This window comes from Salvelinus namaycush, chromosome 5 (assembly GCF_016432855.1).
Source record: "Salvelinus namaycush isolate Seneca chromosome 5, SaNama_1.0, whole genome shotgun sequence".
Classification (NCBI taxonomy): Eukaryota; Metazoa; Chordata; class Actinopteri; order Salmoniformes; family Salmonidae; genus Salvelinus; species Salvelinus namaycush.
The window spans coordinates 55,243,385-55,269,590 of NC_052311.1; the positions used below are offsets into that span (position 1 = coordinate 55,243,385).

Sequence of the window (26,206 nt, forward strand, 5' to 3'; positions counted from 1 at the left end):
CCTAAATAACCATCTTGATAATGGACTTCGCACCCCCCTATAACAATGTATAGCAATAAACATGTATTAATTGCATAGGTCGGATATTGTAGCTACATAATGCACGTTATGATCTTGTGTTTTTTTACAACTTCCATCGTTTTTTCTAGAATTGTTTATCAATAATATGTATCCATTGACTGCAGTGAGTGCGGGGCACTGCTTGACGCTTGACGTCATCAGGGAAGAACAAGTTGTTCTGTTGTTTCAGTTCCTATTTCTGCGTCTGCTGAAGTGTGCTGGTTTCACTGCATTACACTTTTTTAAAGACTTTTATCTAGATCTTATCGCGATTGCGTAATGACAGTGATATCAGAAATGGCTTCTTTTTAAACGGTTGTTAGTGATAACTAAGGTGCATCCAAGTTGTGATATTCGTAGGAGTTCCACAGTATGGACTACATTCTGTCTGTCAGGGTCGCGCTGTCGAATAGAATCTGGCCTGCCTCGACCTCGACTCGGGGAAATTCCGATGGCTCTTCCGCAGAACACTCTGGACCTGTGCACGACAACATTACCAACATTAACACAGGTGTGAGTATAGACTTGGAGCCGAACTTGTTCAATGTATAATGTGTAATGTTTCAGAGTTCAGACTACCGTAGATGAAGTCAGTCAGTGTTTGTTTATTTTTTATATATTTTTTTAACAACCTACAGTACATTTTCAGTACAGTTGGCATACGGTGAAGAAGTTGCAACACAGTCACGAGTTGGACGGCGAAGTTTACACATTTCCCTGCGCAGGCTTCTTAAAGGCACAGTCTGTAACATCAACCAAGTCAATTCAATGTACCAAAAAGCATTGTTTCGAATGCTATGGCTTACAAATAACTTAATACAAATCTGCATTACCTTATAACTTCACCTGAAAAACGAAGGATTGTGTGCTTTGATTGAAGGTTCATTTTAACAGACAACATTATTGTGATACACATCTCCAATTCAGGCATTTTAAAGTGGACACTATTCTGCACTCTGTCATTGTTCACAACAGAGCTGGTGTAACTCAATCTTCAAGCCTATGGTAATGCATACTACTACATGAATTGCCCAGTTTAACACACACACACACTCACACAGCTCTGAGCAGTTCCCTCGTCAGTTGGCCAACGCTTTCTTGACCTCGAACACCAGTTCATGTAAGGGTCCTAGCCTGCTCATTCATCACAGACGGGACAGAAGGCTACTGAGGGGCTCGTCTCAGGCCTGACTACCTGCCTCTCTCCTCTTAGTAGGGCCATGGTCTGCAGCCTCACACACACACACACTCACACACGCACGCATGCACGCACGCACGCACGCACGCACGTGTAACGGATGTGAAATGGCTAGCTAGTTAGCGGGTACGCGCTACTAGCGTTTCAATCAGTTACGTCACTTGCTCTGAAACCTAGAAGTAGTGTTGCACCTTGCTCTGCAAGGGCCGCGGCCTTTGTGGAGCGATGGGTAACGATGCTTCGTGGGCGACCGTTGTTGATGTGTGCAGAGGGTCCCTGGTTCGCGCCCGGGTCGGGGCGAGGGGACGTACTAAAGTTATACTGTTATATTGATGCTGTTGACCCGGATCACTGGTTGCTGCGGAAAAGGAGGAGGTTGAAAGGGGGGTGAGTGTAACGGATGTGAAATGGCTAGCTAGTTAGCGGGGTACGCGCTACTAGCGTTTCAATCAGTTACGTCACTTGCTCTGAAACCTAGAAGTAGTGTTGCACCTTGCTCTGCAAGGGCCGCGGCTTTTGTGGAGCGATGGGCAACGACGCTTCGTGGGTGTCAGTTGTTGATGTGTGCAGAGGGTCCCTGGTTCGCGCCCGAGGTCGGGGCGAGGGGACGTACTAAAGTTATACTGTTACACACGCACACACACACACACACACACACACACAAAGTAACAGACACACACACACTCACTGTCTGCACTAGGGAGAACTAGATAGACTGTTAATGAACTGGCCTCAGTGGCATTTGGTTTCCCAGGAAGGCACAATGGGCAGCAGAGCATGCTTCTTATTAATCTCTGTCCTAATTAGACCAAACTATTATCCTGCTGACTGCTACAGAGCCCACTTTTTCTCAGCTACAGTACACACACACACACACACACACACACACACACACACACACACACACACACACACACACACACACACACACACACACACACACACACACACACACACATACAGCCTTCTAGCATCTCAGCTGTACTACACCAGTGTTTATAATACTATTTGAAATCTTTCAAACACTTTGAGCGTTTATTTTAGCTTGCCTGCAGTGCCATGTGGGCGAGGACTGGGGATGGTTCTAATGGTTCTATAGCAACAGGCAAACTCAGTCAAGCACAGCTAAAGTATTGGGTATGATTTCAAATTGTATTTGATCCCAGGTCTGGAATAGGCCTTCACATAATTGGATGTCTTTTTCATAATGATGGATTTTTTTTTACAACCAATTGTGTGGAACGTTTCATTTTGATATACTGTGATGGTGATGGATGGTGTCTGTCTTTGTGGGGAAGAGTTGTTAGGCCTATATCATATTGGTTTATGATTGAATCTTTCTAGGAGTATAGGTCTCATTATGGATTTATTGGGGTGGAGGAAAATAACTTCACTAACAATAGCAACTCACATTGAAACGCATTTAGGGCAAAAATATTTCCATATTTATTTTGAGCCTCGCTGGTTAGGCATGTACAGATAGCAAATCCGATTGAAGATTTGTAAATGCTTCACTGATTTAGCCCCAAAGTGTCCTCACAGTAACCCAACAAGCAGTGATTAATTCAATGATCATGAATGAAATAAACAAAAGAAAAAGCATTATGAAGGCGTGACAGATGCTTTATAAGGGTGATTGAATGGCGTCGTGAGCAATGATGCTTTGATGCAAACAGGCGTAATGACCTTTGTGCAGCAGTGTGCAGCAGTGCTTTAGGCTACAGTACAGTGTTTGTATTGGCTACTTACTGATATCGACTAGCAACAATTCACCATATTTAGTATGCCCCAATGGAACTAACATACATTCCTTTGAGATTCACCGCCATTTAAAGCAACGTGCTGCTGTATGATGTACTGTACATCAAATAGCATCAAAGGGAAGGTTGGGTCACTAGAAAAACATAAACAGGGGAGCAAATTCATCCAGTAATATTATATTAAGATATTATTATTGGTCACTTCTGTCCATTAGATCTCTCTGTTACCTACAGTTGAAGTCGGAAGTTTACATACAGTTAGGTAGGAGTCATTAAAACTCGTTTTTCAACCACTCCACAAAGTTCTTGTTTACAAACTATAGTTTTGGCAAGTCGGTTAGGACATCTACTTTGTGCATGACACAAGTCGTTTTTCCAACAATTGTTTACAGACAGATTATTTCACTTATAATTCAATGTATCACAATTCCAGTGGGTCAGAAGTTTACATACACTAAGTTGACTGTGCCTTTAAACAGCTTGGAAAATTCCAGAAAATGATATCATAGCTTTAGAAGCTTCTGATAGGCTAATTGACATCATTTGAGTCAATTGGAGGTGTACCTGTGGATGTATTTCAAGGCCTACCTTCAAACTCAGTGCCTCCTTGCTTGACATCATGGGAAAATCAAAAGAAATCAGCCAAGACCTCAGAAAATAATGTGTAGACCTCCACAAGTCTGGTTCATCCTTGGGAGCAATTTCTAAACACCTGAAGGTAACACGTTCATCTGTACAAACAATAGCACGCAAGTATAAACACCATGGGACCACGCAGCCGTCATACTGCTCAGGAAGGAGATGCGTTCTGTCTCCTAGAGATGAACGTACTTTGGTGCAAAAAGTGCAAATCAATCCCAGAATAACAGCAAAGGACCTTGTGAAGATGCTGGAGGAAACAGGTACAAAAGTAAGGAAAATGATGTGGATATATTGAAGCAACATCTCAAGACATCAGTCAGGAAGTTAAAGCTTGGTCGCAAATGGGTCTTCCAAATGGACAATGACCCCAAGCATACTTCCAAAGTTGTGGCAAAATGGCTTAAGGACAACAAAGTCAAGGTATTGGAGTGGCCATCCACAAAGCCCTGACCTCAATCCTATAGAACATTTGTGGGCAGAACTGAAAAAGCATGTGCAGGCAAGGAGGCCTACAAACCTGACTCAGTTACACCAGCTCTGTCAGGAGGAATGGGCCAAAATTCACCCAACTTATTGTGGGAAGCTTGTGGAAGGCTACCTGAAATGTTTCACCCAAGTTTAACAATTTAAAGGCAATGCTACCAAATACTAATTGAGTTGTGCACACTTCTGACCCACTGGGAATGTGATGAAAGAAATAAAAGCTGAAATAAATAATTTTCTCTACTATTCTCTACTATTTTCTCTACTATTATTCTGACATTTCACATTCTTAAAATAAAGTGGTGATCGTAACTGACGTAAGACAGGGAATCTTTACTAGAATTAAATCTCAGGAATTGTGAAAAACTGAGTTTAAATGTATTTGGCTAAGGTGTATGTAAACTTCCAACTTCAACTGTAGATACTAACAGTAGACACCTTCACAACAATAAAAAGCAACATTTGCAGCAATGCATCTATCTGACCCGACATGTTAAAGGGGGATCGCACTGATTTCTGCTGAGGTTGCAGTGGCAGCGTAGTTTGTTTTTTGTCTTTTTTAGAGTTAATGCTAAACTGACAGGCCAGCAACCGAAGCCTGGTTAGGAGGTCAATGTCTGACCGACCCTCCTCTCAATATCTGCTGTGACTGTTTGACTAAGCAACACTCATATCAAGCATCTTCTCAATGTCTTCTGAACCATAATTGAAAGATGTGTTCACTGTTTACCCAGACTACCCGTGAACCTGAGCAACAACCCAATCCATTTCAATATGTTGTGCCAAAGCGTGCTTTAGTGAGGTGAGAGTATACGATAAAGATTTAGCATTAAAGCCGTCAGAGATTTGAGATGGAATAGTCTGGGTGGTGTTTGCTGCCCGGGAAATGTTCATCAAGTTGTCAACTCTCATTCCTGTGTGATATTTAGTCACACAGATACTTTTAAAGACTCATTTCCCCCTGTGATCTCTGTGGACCACTGTGATTGGACAGGGAGCTTAGCTGACTGTGGTTGGAGGGTTGATGATGTCGTACAGTTGGTAGATTTCAGCTAGGATGGTGGTGAGTCCAGTGGAGATAGCAGACTAGAGAGAGGTGGTAGATTTGTGATACTTACTTTCTTCTGACCAAGGCTGGCTGGCTGGTGAGTGACACTGAGGATCAGTAGAGAGAGATACTGCAGAGTTTGTGGTTCTCCTTTTAGCTGAGCTCATCACTTCTCAACTCAGGGTATTGATTCAGGCTGTAACCTGAGAGGTTGCTTGTTGTTGGAGATGCAGCAGTCAGAGATGCAGAGAGCCATAGGATCAACAGGTGAGCTCCTTCTCCTACAACATTGATCCACAGGCAGAAAGGGTTATGTTCCGGTGTCCACATGCATTCTACAGTAGCCTACTTATGTAGAGTGCATGTCAAATATATTGCTTAATTCTGAGCAGTATGCTAGTGTGGTTATTGGTGGGAATATAGCTTTGGTCTGGGGAGTCAAGAGAAGGTTATTATTATTTGACCATGCTGGTCATTTATGAACATTTGAACATCTTGGCCATGTTCTGTTATAATCTCCACCTGGCACAGCCAGAAGAGGACTGGCCACCCCTCATAGCCTGGTTCCTCTCTAGGTTTCTTCCTAGGTTTTGGCCTTTCTAGGGAGTTTTTCCTAGCCACCGTGCTTCTACACCTGCATTGCTTGCTGTTTGGGGTTTTAGGCTGGGTTTCTGTACAGCACTTTGAGATATCAGCTAATCTAAGGGCTATATAAATAAACTTGATTTGATTTGATTTAGGTTACTGGGGTCCTCTGGTCCTTGACCAACCAGCAGACCAGGGGCCTTTTCAGTGACTATACATACAGTATTACTGTGGAATGTTCATAAGCACAAGCCCCAGGTATCAAGAACATTGTTATTATACAGTTATTAAGGTTTTTGTGTATATTCCTTCCTCACATTTCTATGTATCTAAAGATTTAATAAAAATGATACATGTGATTTCTAACTGTATGTTAAAATGTTAGAAATATTCTTTTAATTGTTTCATTTTTTTTTTAAATGCTAAATATATATAATCCAGCTACTGTATTCAGGAGACAGAAAAATATGCCTTTTTTTAAACCAATAAAGAAATAAAGAAATAGTAACTTGATTTACCAACTGAACATTTCACACAAGGCAATAACCCAGGAGCCGATGGAGAGATCATGGTGTGATTAGTCGCCCTGGAGTGCGTGCTAATGAGACAGCCTGGATGGGGTGACACTCACTGAGCCTGTGACAGCATCAGTGTTTGATTTATTGACCTGGAGCCAGTGTTAATGACGGGGCAGAGGCAGGATGAAGGGAGGGACTGCTCTGCTCCCCTCTCCTCCCTGTCCTGACACAGCAGACACAACACAAAGTGCTGCTCCAGCAACGTTTGGTTGTACTGGGTGGTGGCGGTGATAGTGCTCTATGCAGGGGAAAACTGACTGCATAATGCTGAGAGAGAGGGAGAGGGAGAAAGAGAGAGAGAGAGAAATAGGGAGAAAGAAAGAGAGGGCGAGAGGGTGTTAGCAAAGGGATGTGGGCTGTCGTGGTGTGCTTCCTGTGTGTAGTTTGACAGCTCACTAAGCCAATGCATATTCATTACAATGGCTGCCGTGCTGTTATCGCCCCGTTAGAGTCAGGGAAGTCAAGGCCGTGTCTCACCTTATATACAGTTGAAGTCAGAAGTTTACATACACCTTAGCCAAATACATTTTACTCAGTTTTTCACAATTCCTGACATTTAATCCCAGTAAAAATTCCCTGTCTTAGGTCAATTAGGATCACCACTTTACTTTAAGAATGTGAAATGTCAGAATAATAGTAGAGAGAATGATTTATTTCAGCTTTTATTTATTTCTTCACATTCCCAGTGGGTCAGAAGTTTACATACACTCAATTAACTTGGGTCAAACATTTTGGGTAGCCTTCCACAAGCTTCCCACAATAAGTTGGGTAAATTTTGGCCCATTCCTCCTGACTGAGCTGGTGTAACTTAGTCAGGTTTATAGGCTTCCTTGCTCGCACGCGCTTTTTCAGTTCTGCCCACACATTTTCGATGGGATTGAGGTCAGGGCTTTGTGATGGCCACTCCAATACCTTGACTTTGTTGTCCTTAAGCCATTTTGCCACAACTTTGGAAGTATGCTTGGGGTCATTGTCCATTTGGAAGACCCATTTGCGACCAAGCTTTAACTTCCTGACTGATGTCTTGAGATGTTGCTTCAATATATCCACATCATTTTCCTTTCTCATGATGCCATCTATTTTATGAAGTGTACCAGTCCCTCCTGCAGCAAAGCACCTCCACAACATGATGCTGCCACCCCCGTGCTTCACGTTTGGGAGGGTGTTCTTTGGCTTGCAAGCCTCCGCCTTTTTCCTCCTAACATAACAATGGTAATTATGGCCAAACAGTTCTATTTTTGTTTCATCAGCCCAGAGGACATTCTCCAAAAAAAAGTACGATCTTTGTCCCCATGTGCAGTTGCAAACCGTAGTCTGGCTTTTTTATGGCGGTTTTGGAGCAGTGGCTTCTTCCTTGCTGAGCGGCATTTCAGGTTATGTTGATATAGGACTCGTTTTAATGTGGATATAGTTACTTTTGTACCTGTTTCCTCCAGCATCTTCACAAGGTCCTTTGCTGTTATTCTGGGATTGATTTGCACTTTTTGCACCAAAGTACGTTCATCTCTAGGAGACAGAACGCGTCTCCTTCCTGAGCGGTATGACGGCTGCATGGTCCCATGATGTTTATCCTTGCGTACTATTGTTTGTACCGATGAACGTGGTACCTTCAGGTGTTTGGAAATGCTCGCAAGGATGAACCAGACTTGTGGAGGTCTACTTATTTTTTTCTGAGGTCTTGACTGATTTCTTTTGATTTTCCCATGATGTCAAGCAAGGAGGCACTGAGTTTGAAGGTAGGCCTTGAAATACATCCACAGGTACACCTCCAATTGACTCAAATGATGTCAATTAGCCTATCAGAAGCTTCTAAAGCTATGATATCATTTTCTGGAATTTTCCAAGCTGTTTAAAGGCACAGTCAACTTAATGTATGTAAACTTCTGACCCACTGGAATTGTGATACAGTGAATTATAAGTGAAATAATCTGTCTGTAAACAATTGTTGGACAAATTACTTGTGTCATGCACAAAGTAGATGTCCTAACCGACTTGCCAAAACTATAGTTTGTAAACAAGAGATTTGTGGAGTGGTTGAAAAACGAGTTTTAATTACTCCAACCTAAGTGTATGTAAACTTTCGACTTCAACTGTATACTGTATATGGAATAAGTTATACGTTTGCCTTCTTGTGGGTTTTTATGGGCCTGCCATACAGAACCTGTCTGAGGAGGAGGTTGTTGTTGTAAGGTACTATGTATCAACATGTTGTGACTGGTGTAATTACAGTGTTACTACACAGGTATAAGAGCTGAAGAGAACTTAATGTAAAGCATTACCAGTCGGTGCCCTCCACCCCTCAACACCCTGTCCTGAGCAGCTACATGACTTACCTAGCTAAATAACATGAATGGCAGTATACTGTAAGTAGGACCCCTCCCCCCTCTCCACCCCCTCAGCTCTCCTCTCCACCCACTCACCTCACCTCTCTACCCCCTCACCTCACCTCTCTACCCCCTCACCTCTCCTCTCCACCCCTCACCTCTCTTCTCCACCCCTCCCTCCCTCCCCTCTCCACCACTCTCCTCTCAACCCTCACCTCTCCAACCCCTCACCTCACCTCTCCACCCCTCATCTCACCTCATTTCTCCACCCCTCACCTCTCCTTTCCTCTCCACCCCCTCACCCCACCATCTCCCTCCCCTCACCCTACCTCTCCACCACCTCACCTCTCCACACCCTCACCTCTCCTCTCCACCCCCTCACCTCTCCTCTCCACCCCCTCACCTCTCCTCTCCATCCCCTCACCTCTCCTCTCCTCTCCACCCCTCACCTCTCCTCTCCACCCCCTCACCTCACCTCTCCACCTCCTCCCTCCCTTCTCAACCCCCTCACCTCACCTCACCTCTCCACCCCTCCCGCCCCTCTCCACCCCCCACCTCTCAACCCCCTCACCCCACCCCCCCTCTCAACCCCCTCATCTCTCCCCTCACCCCTCCCTCCCCTCTCCATCTCCTCACCCCACCTCTCAACCCCCTCACCTCTCCTCTCCACCCCCTCACTTCACCTCTCCATCCTCCATTGTTTTGTAAATATACAGCCTTCCTATCAGTAAGTCACAAGACCGGACTCACACACTGCTCAGCACCAGTGTTGTGTTTTTATTTCAAATGCCAAAGATAATGTTGTTGAACTAGATTGTAATATTCCATGAAGAAAAATTATGGGACTTGCTTTAACTCTTTAACAGTATTTTTGTAGTAGTGGGAGAACTTTAAATTGTTTTACTTAAGCGAAGCAGTTAAACATAGTCAAAGTAACATTTTGTAAAATAATTGGTCTGATTACTTTGATAGACGACACTAACAACAGTAGTAGGCCTGATTACCAACAATTATGAGACAGCCACGAGGGAGGTAAGGACCCTGGCGGAGTGGTGCCAGGAAAATAACCTCTCCCTCAACGTCAACAAAACCAAGCAGCTGATCGTGGACTTCAGGAGACAGCAGAGGGAGCACGCCCCCATCCACATAGACCGGATCACATTTGGAGAAGGTGAAAAGCTTCAAGTTCCATGGCGTACACGTCACTGAGAATCTGAAATGGACCATCCACAGTGTGGTGAAGAAGAAATTTGGCTTGGCCCCTAAAACCCTCACAAACTTTTACAGATGCACAATTGAGAGCATCCTGTTGGGCTGTATCACTGCCTGGTACGGTAACTGCACCGCCCGCAACTGCAGGGCTCTCCAGAGTGTGATGCGGTCTGCCCAACTCATCACCGGGGACACACTGCCTGCCCTCCAGGACACCTACAGTGCCCGATGTCACAGGAAGGCCAAAAAGATCATCAAGGACATCATTCACCTGAGCCACGGCCTGTTCACCCCGCTATCATCCAGAAGGCGAGGTCAGTACAGGTGCATCAAAACTGGGACCGAGAGACCGAAAACCAGCTTCTATCTCAAGGCCACCTGACTGTTAAATAGCCATCAATAGCCGGCTTCCACCTGGTTACGCAACCCTGCACCTTAGAGGCTGCTGCCCTATAAACATAGACATGGAACCACTGGTCACTTTAATAATGAAACACTAGTCACTTTAATCATGTTTACATACTGTTTTACTGATTTCATATGTATATACTGTATTCTACTGTATTTTAGTCAATGTCACTCATTGCTCGTCCTAATATTTACATATTTCTTAATTCCATTATTTTACTTATAGATATGTGTGTATTGTTGTGAATTGTTAGATACTACTGCACTGTTGGAACTAGGAACACAAGCATTTCTCTACACCTGCAATAACATCTGCTAAATATGTGTATGTGACCAATAAAATTTTATTTGATTTGTGGGGCAGTTAGATCACACATTTCATCATAAATAACTCCACTCACACTACTATACTTGTACACACTCTCCTACTAGAATACCTCAGTATACGAACTCTCCTACTAGAATACCTCAGTATACGAACTCTCCTACTAGAATACCTCAGTATATGAACTCTCCTACTAGAATACCTCAGTATACGAACTCTCCTACTAAAATACCTCAGTATACAAACTCTCCTACTAAAATACCTCCGTATATAGTATGACAACTGTAATACAGAAGTACAGTAGACAATGAGGCATTGTTGAAGTTTTAAATAGATGAAAAACTATTCCAGACCGGTTGTGTACGTTTTAAAGGTTGAACAGCTGACACAGTGTAAGAGGAGATAGTGTGCTTAAGAATGATAATAATCAGAAGTATGACACAGATTTAAAGTGGGATGCTTGCTGTCGCAAGTCCATTCATGAAATGAAGAGCAACAGTGTATCAGCTGTGGTGGTATAGCTGTTGCTTTAGTTCTGTTTCTTTTGGATAGAGAAAGATGCAAATTAAATGAGATAACATGACCTTGACCCACATCTGTGAAATCTGGTGTTACACAACCCACTGTTTTTGCGGAGATAATCGTTTAATGAGACTTGCTGTGGCCCCAGGGACAGTTGCTCACATTATTTGTGACTTTCATCTCGCTTAGTTGCCATCTCGCACCATACTCTAAAACACAACGCTTGTATTCGCAGTATGCACTGCACAATTAAAACAAATACGTATTCAATACTGTTGTTTAGTGTGCAACAACGTGTCACACAAACAGAACATTTGATTAACTGAGTAACTTCATTTGTGATGACAGTGTTTAATCAATTGTCTCCTATAGATCTAATTTTGGTAAATTCATTGTAAATGTCAATTTTTGTTACTGGATAACATTGTGTACAGGATGTTTTTCTTGCCCTAGCAGCAAATAGCAGAGTTTATCTGGCAGGCTGTTTATTAGAAGTGAACAGGTTCTCTGTAAAGGGGTAAGAGGGGTTATCATGTGTTCCTGTGGTGTAGACCCACTGAGGTCTGATGATCTTTGTTGTTTAACGTTGTGTTTCTGCTCTGCTCCCAGTGTGAAGAAATAGCTGTGTTTCTGATGGCACATCATCACACTCCATGTTGAGGTTCAAATTTAGACTATTCTCCCTCACTATATTCTCTCCCTCACTAACACCCTGCTGCTGTGAATGTAGCTCTGAGTCTCTCCCCCTACCTCTCTTTTTGGTCTCTCTCTCTCTGGTCTCTCTCTCTCTAATGTATCTCTCGACTTGGTCTCTGTCTAACGTATCTCTCTTTCTGCTCTCTCTGTAGCCCTCTCTCTGTAGCTCTCTCCCCCCCCCTTCTCTCTCTGTATCTCTCTTTCTGCTCTCTCTGTAGCTTTCTCTCTGTAGCTCCCCCCCTCCCCTCTCTCTCTCTCTCTCTCTCTCTCTCTGTATCTCTCTTTCTGCTCTCTCTGTAGCCCTCTCTCTGTAGCTCTCTCCCCCCCCCTTCTCTCTCTCTGTATCTCTCTTTCTGCTCTCTCTGTAGCTTTCTCTCTGTAGCTCCCCCCCCCTCTCTCTCTCTCTCTCTCTCTCTCTCTCTCTCTGTATCTCTCTTTCTGCTCTCTCTGTAGCCCTCTCTCTGTAGCTCTCTCTCCCCCTCCCTTCTCTCTCTCTCTGTATCTCTCTTTCTGCTCTCTCTGTAGCCCTCTCTCTGTAGCTCTCTCTCCCCCTCCCTTCTCTCTCTCTCTGTATCTCTCTTTCTGCTGTCTCTGTAGCCCTCTCTCTGTAGCTCTCTCTCCCCCTCCCTTCTCTCTCTCTCTGTATCTCTCTTTCTGCTCTCTCTGTAGCCCTCTCTCTGTAGCTCTCTCTCCCCCTCCCTTCTCTCTCTCTCTGTATCTCTCTTTCTGCTCTCTCTGTAGCTTTCTCTCTGTAGCTCCCCCCCTCCCCTCTCTCTCTCTCTCTCTCTCTGTATCTCTCTTTCTGCTCTCTCTGTAGCCCTCTCTCTGTAGCTCTCTCTTCCTCCTCCCCCTTCTCTCTCTCTGTATCTCTCTTTCTGCTCTCTCTGTAGCCCTCTCTCTGTAGCTCTCTCTTCCTCCTCCCCCCTCCCCTCTCTCTCTCTCTCTGTAGCTCTCTCTTCCTCCTCCCCCCTCCCCTCTCTCTCTCTCTCTCTCTCTCTCTCTTTCTGCTCTCTCTGTAGCCCTCTCTCTGTAGCTCTCTCTTCCTCCTCCCCCCTCCCCCCTCTCTCCCTGCTCTCTTTCTTTCTCATATTGGTTTTAGAATCAGGTGGTATTTATTCTAGGTCTTGGCTTAGCTCTCATACCGCCACGTCAGTGTTTCGGTATCACATTAGTGTTATGTCTATGACCTGAAACAATATGTAACATAGTTTCATGTCAGATACACTGCTGTTATACAACTGTAGTAGTGGGGTGTCAAATAAACCAAACCAGACAGCAGAGACACCACACCGAATGCTTCAATGCACGTCTGATCGCCGAAGCTATCTCAGGCTTTATGGTACATTTGACAGACTGCAAACATTAAACCTACTACATTGCCTCTCATGGTGAATACTGAGTGGAGTCATGGCTACAGCTCCACCGGAAGCAGCTCCTCTTCCTTTCTCCCTCTTCAGTGCAGTGAGTCCTGAGCCCCAGAAATAGAATGGCTGCATGGCGAATGACTCATGTGTTTCAGCCCGAGCTGCTCGGTGACAAAAACAGAAGAAGTTAAGGACGTGTTAGGCTTCTGATCTGATCTGCTGCATAGCCTGCATACTGAACATAACGGGGGGAACCTAGCCGACTGAGAGAGAGGATGTGCTCTGTACTGTACCGTAAGTCTTATACCCCCAGCCCCTGCTCTCTTCCAGCCCCATCCCTGTGATCTCAGATCCAGCCCTATACCCCAAGCCCCAGTCCTATACCCTATAGAATACCCGAGTCACGACCCTCTCCTGTCTCCCCCAGCCCCAGCTCCATCCCTCGTCCAAGTTCACAGATCCTGCCTCCTGCCTTCAGCCCCCTCTCTCTCCTATCTCCCTCCCAGTCCTCCCAGCTCCATCCCCTCCTCCTCTCCTCAGTTCCTCATGGAGGTCAAGGTGCTGTGTGTCTGCTGTGAGAGGAGAGCCAGCAGCAGAAGGCAAGGTGAACTGGAATCAACGCATGTCACTGTGCTGTGTGGTGTAGGGCTACAGAGAGAGAGAGAGAGAGAGGGGGGAGGAACGAGAGAGAGTAGGAGAGTGAGAGAGGAGGAGAGACAGCTAGAGCAGCGAGAGCTTGCGAGGAGAGGGAGAGAGAAAGAGGTTCCACTCCGCTCACATCGTAGGCTGACTGGCTCGCACACTCACTGTTGACGAATGAGCTGTCTACCCGTGTGGCTGGGAAACAGCGGCTTGTGACAAGGCAAGCTGGGGAGAGAGAGGAACATGAACGTAATGCGTACCTTGCCTCGCTTGCTTTCAGATACCGGCCAGAAGAAGACTCAAGAGAAGAAGGATGGCAGCAGACGCATGTCATTCCAGAGACCCAAAGGAACCATTGAGTATGCTGTAAGTAAACAGGGTTTCAGACTGTGTCCTCTCTGTCTGGGTGTTTTAATGCTTCTTACTGCTCCTGCTGCTGCTGCTGTGCTGCTCTGTGTGTCTACTGGCTGTTGCCCTAGTCTGAGTAATAGCTGCTGTTGTGGTGTGTTATTATATTGTGTTATGAAAAGGAACCTGGCCATGCTGGCTCACATCGTTAGGAGTGTGTGTGTGTGTGTGTGTGTGTGTGTGTGTGTGTGTGTGTGTGTGTGTGTGTGTGTGTGTGTGTGTGTGTGTGTGTGTGTGTGTGTGTGTGTGTGTGTGTGTGTGTGTGTGTGTGTGTGTGTGTGGAGGGAGAGAACTAGTATTTAGTATTTTACAGTTGCACATGTGCATCGTTCAATGTCTGTTTACATAAAGGGGGACTGTGTATGACCAGCCAGAGCTATTGCCTCTCTACCGTATGATGAAAATCTGTTCTAATAGATTAGACATGTGTATCAATCCTGCTCCATTCTGCATTTGGATGTAAAGGAAGAGAGAGGATTGTAGCTGTGTACGTATGTACGTTTTTGGCCAGAGGAGAACCGAGAGAGCGAGATACTCAGTCAGAATGTGTCGTCTATATGGAATTCAGTTCATTCTGTGTGGTGCTTAGCAGCGAGCATTCCACCACTGTTTACGAATGACCTTCCACCTGGTGTTGTCATTGCTATTCATTTGCCATCTCTGTTGTGTGCGAGAGTGAGACAGAGAGACAGACAGACCCGTATCCGGAGGATCTGAAAATGGAGTCTGTCTCTGCTGCTGCTCTGGCTGGTAGTGTTCTTGAAATGACCCTCAAATCCAGCTTCAGTCAGACAGGTTTCTCTCTTCTCTTCTCTCCCTGGTAACACTGCATGGGGAGCGGAATGCTGTGGAGCTCGATCAGCCTGGCCACAGAGGAGAGGAGAGGAGGGAGGGAGGGAGGGAGGGAGGGAGGGAGGGAGGGAGGGAGGGAGGGAGGGAGGGAGGGAGGGAGGGAGGGAGGGAGGGAGGGAGGGAGGGAGGGAGGGAGGGCATCTATCATTTAGCCAGCACATTGATTTCCACCTTGTTTGATGACATGGTTCAGCATCCAGAGACATTTTTCTCCCCAATATATTTCCTCTCTCTTAGTAATTGCTCTGCTGCTTTGATTCAGCAGTGATTGTGTGCGTGATCCCAATGCTTTCTGTTATCTCTGGTGTTGCTGTTGCACTTGGCACGTTTTATACAGGTGTCATTCAGAACAGCCCCTGCCCCCACCTCTCATCTGCTCTCACCACCTCCCTCAGAGCAGACCTGGCTGTCTCTCTGTGCCACATGTGATTGACAAGCCAGTTGTTTTATGCTGGGGTGTGAAAAGTGTACAATGGCAGGAGGACAGGACAGGATATTTGTAAAAGCAAAGACAGTTTGTCATGGACTGGTGTTAGAGAGAGGGGGGGGGGGGTGTTACAGTGGATAAACATTGGATTCAGGGAAAATATGCTCGTTAAATCTCACTCACACAGCAGCACGCACCCCCCTTGTCTCTCGCTCTCTCGTTCTCTCTCTCTCTGTTTCTCCCTCTATCCTCGTTCTCTCTCTCTCTATACTCTCTTTCTCTCTGGAGGGATCCCAGATAATATTGTGATGATGGAGGGAACCATGCCAGCGGTTGTGTGAAGTTTCCAGTCATGACATGCTGCAACGCCGCCCTTAGAGAGTGTTTAAGGTTGTGTGGCATGACTGCCTCCATCCCTCACACACACACACACACACACACACACACACACACACACACACACACACACACACACACACACACACACACACACACACACACACACACACACACACACACACACACACACACACACACACACACAGCACCCGTCCTACGAGATAGCCCTAGATGCATGGAAACTTTCCCAGTGATTGAGAAGCGGCTTTATCTTAAACTGATCTTCCACGCTGTGCTGTGCTGCACTGGGCCTGGGGAAGGACGGCTACTGTTTCCATCCGTTCTCACCAGATAGATACGTTTATAATCCGCTGCCTGGTGCCTACAGCAAAGAAAAGGGAGGCTTTGTCCCTTTATCAAATATTGTGATCACTCTTTTTTTAGACATAAAAATAAACCTCAATATTTGCCTTCTCATTCTGATTGGCACACCTATTGGCTGACCTTCAGCCAATTAAAAATTGTGTTTGTTTGAACTCCAGGAAGTAGAGGGGAATGGAATGGAATGGACTACATTGTCGTTCCATGTAATTTCAGCAAGCCATGACACCCACCATCCCAGATTGTTCTGAAAACGTTTCTGTATTAAGAAACAGATAAGATTAGCATTCCTGCAACGTTATTTTGTTGAAATATAATTTGATTTATGAGAAATTAAAGCTAATTAAAGCTAATTGAATTGCACCTAAATTGGCCATTTAAAATTATAGGATTCATATAATATTCAATATCTGATTTGGACCCCAAAATCTAACAATGAGTAAGACAGGGATCAAATTATATTTCAACAAAATATCGTTGCAGGAATGCTAGTTTCTAAGAACAGAAACAATTTCAGAACATTCTGAGATGATAGGTGTCAAAATCCTCTTTCTTGTGCTTTTTGAGGTGGAACGACCCTACAGCAACGGTGGGAGACATTTTAATGTGTCTTTATACTGCAGTTAATGACTCTACACATGTTCTAGTTGTGTGGTACTTCACCACAGTGTGAGGTAAGGACTCCTAATGACTGTAGTATGCACTGTGCTGCGCTGCAGAAGGTTGTGTGTGTGTGTGTGTGTGTGTGTGTGTGTGTGTGTGTGTGTGTGTGTGTGTGTGTGTGTGTGTGTGTGTGTGTGTGTGTGTGTGTGTGTGTGTGTGTGCAGACATGCACCAGAAGTCCCCAACAAGAATAGTAAACAAACAAAAATGTGACCAAATAAAAAATCAAATCCAATCAAATTTTATTTGCCACGTGTGCCGAATACAACAGGTGTAGATCTTACAGTGAAATACTTACTTACAAGCCCTTAACCAACAATGCAGTTTAAAAAATAAATAATAATAACAACAAGACATAAAAGTAACAAATAATTAAAGACCAACTGGGGACATTTTGTTAGTCCCCACAAGGTCAGATGCTATTTATAGGGAGTTAAGGTTAGAATTCCGTCAAGGGTTAGGGTCAGGATTAAGAGGGGTTCTGTTTATGCTGGTATCAAACCTTGGGTTGCACGGGCCTATTGCAACTTTCTGCCCTGTTTCTATATTGTACATCAGGCCGGTCTGGAGAGGGTGAGTTTTAGGAGCTAGGGTTAGGTTTTTTGGGTTAAGGTTAGGGTTCATTTTTATTTTATTTTATTTTACCTTTATTTAACTAGGCAAGTCAGTTAAGAACAAATTCTTATTTATAATGACGGGCCTACCCCGGCCACACCCTCCAACCCGAGCGACACTGGGCCAATTGTGCACTGCCCTATGGGACTCCCAATCACGGCCGGTTGTGATACAGCCCGGGATCGAACCAGGCTCTCGAACCGCTGCGTCACTCGGGAACCCCAAATTAAGGTTAAGGTTAGGGTTAGGGTAAGAGTACGGGTTAGGTTTAGGGTTAGGGGTTAGGGAACGTCGGATTTTGACTGGGACTGAATTGTGTGTCCCCAGAAGGTTAGCTGTACAAGACTGTGTGTGTGTCGGTGTGCGCGTGTGTGTTGAATTGAATTGATTACTAGAAATGGATGAGTCAGTCAGTGGGGGACTGGATCCTCACAATCACTCCTATTGATAGCATTATTCACACTGGTGTGGTGGTGGTGGCGGACCAGAATGGGCCCACTGTTCAGGCTTTTCACATCTGTATGTATGTGAGAGAGGGAGAGGAGAGCTGTCATCAGCACTGTCACCATCCACTCTTGTCACAATAACAACTCTGATGAGCAGCAGTCAAACGTCAACGCATGTACAGCAGCTCCACTATCCTCTCACCTACTATAGCACCATGGAGATGTAGTAGTCATGGCAATGTCATGTTCTGTTAGCTTCTTCTAGGCCAATGTATGTGGCCCATATGGTTCCTATAAGGGATGTAATGATTCACCATATGCATCGGCCCCTGGTTCAAATGTTTAAGTAGCAATGGTTATCCAACTGTTTTTACGTTTTTTTAAAACAATTCTAATAGATGCAACAGTTGGGCAATGGATGGAGATACGTCCAACTTTTTAAATTGTTATAATCCATCAGATATTGACTGAGTTATAGCACATAAAACACTTTACTGGCACGGACAAATAATGATTTTGGTGGGAATTCAGGTAATTGATTGTTTTTTGTTTTTTTTTATATATAAAGAAAATGATAGGTGCCTAATTTGCAGAAATACACTGTGTATTTGCATATATCTTTAAGTTAACATAAAGGGGAGGGGGCTGTAACCACCAAACACTAGCTCTGTCTACCTTACCTGCACTCACCTGCGCTGTCTAGACTGCCTCATGAATTACTGTTGTTGTCACGTTCTCTTGCATAATTCAACAAGTGTGTCAATAGCAGCATACCCTCAGATTAAAAATCAAAACACTTGGCTTGAATTGGAGTCACGGTCTTCTCTGCTGTTCTGTGTCCTCTGCCTCTGACTGGGAGAATGTCTGTCCTAGCTGTCAGTTGTAATATCTGACTGATGAACAACGGCACAGCAGTGGCACACACAATGCATGCCATTAGGGTGGTAAAGACAAAGTCGCTATGGCAACTGTCATCACATATGCACATATCCAGGCTTCATCAGACAGGCTGCATTGTAAGCCTCTGGAGCGATAGTCCTTCTGATATTACATTCTGGATGATTAAACCATTTGCAGAACGTATAATCCTATATTCATTCCTGTTTGATTGCGCACACTGACTAATTTTCTTGTTTTGTGACTCACATTTCACCTTGTTTTGGATTCAATCAGTTTTGACATCAGTTTATTGGGAATTGCATTGGCTTGATTAATCCCTGGATTAGAAAATGTTGTCTCTATATATATTTTTTAATGCATTTACTGTATCTGGGCCAGGTTGTAGCTGACCTAGCAAGCATCAACATGATGGTAGGCTACACGCTGCTGTTCCACGGGTCTGTCTGGATCCAGTCTGATGTTCCACCACAGGGTAGAGTTTTGGTCATGTGTGTCTTTCTATGGCACCATTAGTCAGCTCTGTCTGTCTGTCCTTCTTGAGTCAGTTTGTCCTCTCAGTCAGACAAGGTGACCATTACCAGTCACCAGGATGTCTGTAACATACTGTATGTGTGTGTGTGTGTGTGTGTGTGTGTGTGTGTGTGTGTGTGTGTGTGTGTGTGTGTGTGTGTGTGTGTGTGTGTGTGTGTGTGTGTGTGTGTGTGTGTGTGTGTGTGTCCTCCTAATATTAGATTGTCTAACTGTTAGACTCTAACAGTTAGACAATACACATTTAATAATTAGAATAGTTAATTAATGATTCCCATCAACAGGCAGTAAATTACCATCCAATAGGGAAACAGTGCTGAAACAGGTTGTATTGGTGCCGAAATGCTGGAGCTAAAGCTACAAAGAAATAGTCCATGGATGAGATGTTAGCAAATGGTACACAGGAAGAATGAACGCAGTGTGCTACTACAGCTGAACTAGTCTGGATGAATGACTGTGCTGCCAGCATTAGTGTTGGAGCTACAGACTGTAACAGTATGTGGTGGATATTGACTGTCTGCCTATGTTCCCAACAAGCTAAAATAGGAGTTGGCGTTCTGTCCGAAGAGACAGACTTTTATTCAATCTCCTGCGAAAAAATATAAGTAACACCTAATTTAACACTGCCGCTCTAAGTATTCTTAAGTACTGCATACCAAGTTGTAAATATTGTAGAGCTTTATTGTTGAGCTTGTACTTTTAAGATGTTGTTATTGCCCATGTTATAGGCTGTAAATGTGGTGGTTATCATTGCGGTGTCTCCTAGTCCAACTGTTTGGTTTCTGATATCAACAGCAGTGCCTTTCTCTGCCTTCCTTTTCAAGACACTTTATTCATCAACATGATATGTTGTAAAAGCCGATCTGTTACAAATCGGATAAGACTACAAATCAATCACAGTAGTCCTTGATTTGGCAGTTCTAAAAGATTTGTCATCGACAGTGAGAGTCTGCTATAGTGATTGGTATTTTAACCTATTCCCTATATAAACTCAGCAAAAAAAATAAACGTCCCTTTTTCAGGACCCTATCTTTCAAAGATAATTCGAAAAATCCAAACAACTTCACAGATTGTAAAGGGTTTAAACACTGTTTCCCATGCTTGTTCAATGACCCATAAACAATTAATGAACATGCATCTGTGGAACGGTCGTTAAGACATTAACAGCTTACAGACGGTATGCAATTAAGGTCACAGTTATGAACACTTAGGACACTAAAGAGGCCTTTCTACTGACTTTGAAAAACACCAAAAGAAAGATGCCCAGGGTCCCTTATCATCTGCGTGAACGTGCCTTAGGCATTCTGCAAGGAGGCATGAGGACTGCAGATGTGGCCAGGGCAATAAATTGCAATGTCCGTACTGTGAGACACCTAAGACAGCGCCACAAGGGGACAGGTCGGACAGGTGATCGTCCTTGCAGTGGCAGACCATGTGTAACAACACCTGCACAGGATCGGTACATCCGAACATCACACCTGCGGGACAGGTACAGGATGGCAACAACAACTGCCCGAGTTACACCAGGAACGCACAATCCCTCCATCAGTGCTCAGACTGTCCGCAATAGGCTGAGAAAGGCTGGACTGAGGGCTTGTAGGCCTGTTGTATGGCAGGTCCTCACCAGACATCACCGGCAACAACGTCGCCTATGGGCATAAACCCACCGTCGCTGGACCAGACAGGACTGGCAAAAAGTGCTCTTCACTGACGAGTCGCAGATCTGTCTCACCAGGGGTAATGGTCAGATTCGCGTTTATTGTCAAAGGAATGAGCGTTACACAGAGGCCTGTACTCTGGAGCAGGATCGATTTGGAGGTGGAGGGTCCATCATGGTCTGGGGCGGTGTGTCACAGCATCATCGGACTGAGCTTATTGTCATGTTCAAGTTATGTCTCAGTTGTTGAATCTTGTTATGTTCATACAAATATTTACACATATTAAGTTTGCTGAAAATAAACACAGTTCACAGTGAGAGGACATTTATTTTTTTGCTGAGTTTAGTTCACTACTTTTGACCGAGCCATGTGCTGGCCCTGGTCAAACGTAGTGCACTACATTATATAGGAAATAGGGTGCCTTTTCAGATGCAGCCAGAGTGTTTATTGGTTATATTAAAAAGTTCCTTACATAATTTTGTCATTTCCAGCATTTATACAGGCGTGGTTTGATATTGATTCTGTTTTAGTTATTTAGCTTGGTGTCCGGTTCAGTTAACATCCAAAATAACGAGTGAGTGAAGTCCTCATCTCACAAAGTATTTCACACTTTCCCCATGTAGTTCGCACTGGAACGATGAGAATTGTTTTGTTGTCTTCTAAAGATGGTATTGGGATTTTAAGTTGTGAAAGAAACAGGGTGTATAGAATAATTAAAGGTGCAATATGAATAAATCACACCGCCCTTTCCTGGTAGCAAAAATTCTAATAGTTTGCCTAATTTAATTTTATGTGACAAAACAAGTAGTGTAGAGAATCATTGTACCATCTAAACCGCTGTGAAATATATTTTTAATAACCAAAAATATTGTATTTTCAGCTGTTTGAAGCTGGTGTACAAAAACAAAAGTAAAAGATACTTAAACAGGTAGCATAGAAATAGCGCACATAGAACAGATGTACAGCTTCTTAGACTTGCTTTCAATTACATATATATAACTCACATTTCTATGTGAATTTAGTCGGGTCATATTGCAGGTTTTAGTCACTCCTCCCTAACACCACACACAGATAGAGGTCCATGGTTGCTACCATGCTGACTACATCAGCCATGCGTGCGCCATCATGTTGATTTTATCTATCCCCACCAGATGCGATCATGACACGTAGGTTAAAATACCAAAATCAACTGTGAATCAATTATATTAATTTTGGGTCAGTTCTAAACACACATGAAACATTCATGGACAATTTAGTTAGCTAACTGTTGCCAGCTAGTTTGTCCTGGGACATGAACATTGGGGGCTCTATTTTCTGCTGGTGTTAAGCCAGTGCAGTTGTCAAACACACGCTCTTTTGCAGTTTCGATCTGTTAAAGCTGGCACTCTTCTGTTTTCTAACCCTTGCACCAGGATTGGTCATTTAGCTGTCTTATATGAGCTCACTTGCGCTGAGATGGAAGGGGTGGCAATATCTGAGGTGTGTCCTTAAAAACGTGCGCCAAAGGGCCAATTTCAGGTAACGCTGGTGGGGATATTTAAAATCAACCAAAAGCTGGACTTCGTGGTAACACGATTGGTTATGGCATGGATTTTGAGAGCGGAGGCGCAGCCTATCCAGCCATGACGCACAGTGCCCATATGCACATGGAACGCAAGTTATCAAATCAAATTGTATTTGTCACATGCACCAAATACAACAGGTGTAGTAGACCTTACCGCTTACTCACAAGCCCTTTAACCAACAATGCAGTTTTAAGAAAATAGAGTTAAGAAAATATTTACTAAATAAACTAAAGTTAAAAAATAAAAACAGAAGTCAATGAGCATGGGTACAGGTTAGTCGAGGTAGGGGTAAAGTGACTATCCATAGATAATAAATAGCGAGTAGCAGCGGTGTAACAACAAAGGGGGGGGGGGGTCAATGCAAATTGACGATTGACGATGGTGGCCATTTGATTAGTTGTTCAGCAGTCTTATGGCTTGGGGGTAGAAGGAGCCTTTTGGACCCAGACTTGGCGCTCAGGTACCGCTTGCCGTGCAGTAGCAGAGAGAACAATCTATGACTTGGGTGACTGGAGTCTTCAACAATTTTTTGGACCTTCATCTGACACCGCCTAGTATATAGGTCCTGGATGGCAGGAAGTTTGGCCCCACTGATGTACTGTGCTGTACGCACTACCCTCTGTAGCAGTTGCCGTTCCACGTGGTGATGCAACCGGTCAGGATGCTCTCGATGGTGCAGCTGTTGAACTTTTTGAAGATCTGGGGACCCATGTCAAATCTTTTCAGACTCCTGAGGGGGAAAAGCCGTTGTCATGCCCTCTTCACAACTTTCTTGGTGTGTTTGGACCATGATAGTTTGTTGGTGATGTGGACACAAAGGAACTTGAAACTCTCGACCTGCTCCACTACAGCCCCATCGATGTGAATGGGGGCGTGTCTGACCCTCTTTTTCCTGTAGTCCACGATCATCTCCCTTTGTCTTGCTCACGTTGAGGGGAGAGGTTGTTGTCCTGGCACCACACTGCCAGGTCTCTGACCTCCTCCCTATAGGTTGTCTCATCGTTGTCAGTGATCAGGCCTACCACTGTTGTGTCGGCATCAAACTTAATGATGGTGTTGGAGTTGTGCTTGGCCATGCATTCGTGGGTGATCAGGGAGTATTGTTAGATTACTTGTTAGATATTATTGCATGGTCGGAACTAGAAGCACAAGCATTTCGCTACACTCGCATTATCATCTGCTAACCATGTGTATTTGACCAATAACATTTGATTTGATTTGAGCACAGGAAGGTACTAAGCACGCACCCCTGAGGGGCCCCCGTGTTGAGGATCAGTGTCGCAGATGTGCCTTTTGTGCCCGTAAACCCATTTCGTTTCATTTGATTAAAAACCAAGCATAGCCTCCCCTCTTCTCAATGAAGGTAGTTTTATTTGTCCTGCCCATTGCATTCACCAAGTAGCCAAGACTATCATAAAGGGTTTGGCTCGTGACACCGCTTTGAAATAAATCTAGTTTGGGAGCATCCACTTTTTTATCTATGTAGCCTATTGTACATTATTTTATCCAGCTCCTCTCATTATTTAAGATGTGCATAAATAACCCTCCATGTAGGCTATATGCCTAAAAAACCCTCCGTGTTGGCTATATGCCTTAAAAAAACTCCATGTAGGCTATATGCCTAAAAAACCCTCCATGTTGGCTATATGCCTTAAAAAAAAAATCCATGTTGGCTATATGCCTAAAAAACCCTCCATGTAGGCTATATGCCTAAAAAACCCTCCATGTAGGCTATATGCCTAAAAAAAACTCCATGTAGGCTATATGCCTAAAAACCCCTCCATGTAGGCTATATGCCTAAAAACCCCTCCATGTAGGCTATATGCCTAAAAAACCCTCCATGTAGGCTATATGCCTAAAAACCCCTCCATGTAGGCTATATGCCTAAAAAAAACTCCATGTAGGCTATATGCCTAAAAACCCCTCCATGTAGGCTATATGCCTAAAAACCCCTCCATGTAGGCTATATGCCTAAAAACCCCTCCATGTAGGCTATATGCCTAAAAAAAACTCCATGTAGGCTATATGCCTATCATGGAACGAGAGATGAGATGATCCGGTGACACTTGTATTTAGAAACATTCAAGTTATTTTCCTGAAACATTAGCTTGTTTTACATTTTGTTTGACTAAAGAACAAGCCCTTATAGGCTACCCTTAACCTACCTTACCTTTCTTATCCTGGCCATGCATTAGCCAAGTAGGCTATCCATAAAAGGTTTCTAAATGGTCTCCTTTTGTTGTCATGCTTTTGCATTATTCACAATTCACATAGGCCTATCTGCAGTGCATAGGCTACTCTACTCCATTCGGCTTGTATCCATCCCCATTTCCAAAGAGCACCTCTTGTCTGGTTACCAAAGACGCGCTCCTCCAAACATATTCAAATTACGGGAGCCTAGTAATTTTTATTTGAGGAGAAGTGCGATGCATGTTGAAGTCAGTTACAACAATGTTGACTGTCAACACTCCAAACATATTGATCAAACACTGGATGTTTTTTCTTTACTGTTGCTATTACTCATTACTTTAGCTTATGCTATTGAATAAACTGCGTCAATCCACAATGGACTAGGAAGAGAATATTCTGTGTCTCCAGCCGAATTAGAGTTGATGACAGCGCATAGACCTTCAATAACTGATATCCAATAAGGATGGGACTTGCAGAGCGTGGAGTCTCTCAAATAGAACCAAGTACTATTTTAGCGCTTGGCTAGGCAGATGCTAGTTCACATGTATGTGTACATTTATTTTGCAACGCTCGTGCATGCAACATGGCCGTTGTGGTTTGCTTGTAAGGCTGAACTTTTGTTTTTGTATTTGAGCTTCTGTATTTCTCTGTATTTCTGTATTCTTCTGTTTCTTCTATGTTTGTAGCATTTGAAAATGATTATGTTGGTGTCATATGTGACTGTCACAGACACAATATTCCTGCTTTATTCATTTTCCAATGTGTCTGTTGAGTTGTGTGTCTGACGCACATGTTAATACCTGCTTGCATTGCTTATGACTGTGTGTGTGTGTGTGTGGGTGCGTGTGTACATGGTGTGCGAGCGTTGCGTGCGTGGCGTGTGTGTGTGTTTTTCTGTCTTTCCGTCTAGGCCCAAGACGGTCCTCCTGTCTGGGAAGAAGTTGTTTATCTTACGAGTGTAGAAGAGCAGACAATGACATTCCTCCATGTTGTTATGAATTATTTCCTTCCTCTGTCCTATGAAGTCACCTGACTGAGCCAGTCTCATGACTGCACCATGATCCACCATTATACAACTCAGAGTCACTGTCAGCAGCCCTGCTTTTACACACACACACATACACACACACACACACACACACACACACACACACACACACACACACACACACACACACACACACACACACACACACACACGCACACACCGTCTGTTCTGTTCTCCTGCCTCTCCCACAAGCCCCCTCTCCCACAAACTATGAGTTCTTGACATCCCTGTCATCGTTAGTTGGTAGGCAGAACCCCACAGGACTTGTGAGTTATTTACCAGCTCAGACACATATCTCTGTAGTGCAGTTATATAGCTACCAGAAGAATCTGGCTAATG

The 26,206-nt window shown here is 44.1% G+C and overlaps 1 protein-coding gene across 4 annotated transcripts in view; it reads left to right on the forward strand.

The window, feature by feature from the left end:
- Positions 1-237: 237 nt before the first annotated feature.
- LOC120048505 (oxidation resistance protein 1-like) overlaps positions 238-26,206 on the forward strand; it is a 66,714-nt gene continuing 40,745 nt past the window's right edge. For 3 of the 4 annotated variants that reach the window (XM_038994538.1, XM_038994540.1, XM_038994539.1), the window contains exons 1-2: positions 238-571; positions 14,128-14,213. In XM_038994538.1, coding sequence (XP_038850466.1) covers positions 433-571; positions 14,128-14,213 — 225 coding nt within the window. In that variant the 5' untranslated portion in view covers positions 238-432. The remainder of the gene's footprint in view (positions 572-14,127; positions 14,214-26,206) is intronic. The other variant, XM_038994541.1, reaches the window with a different exon arrangement.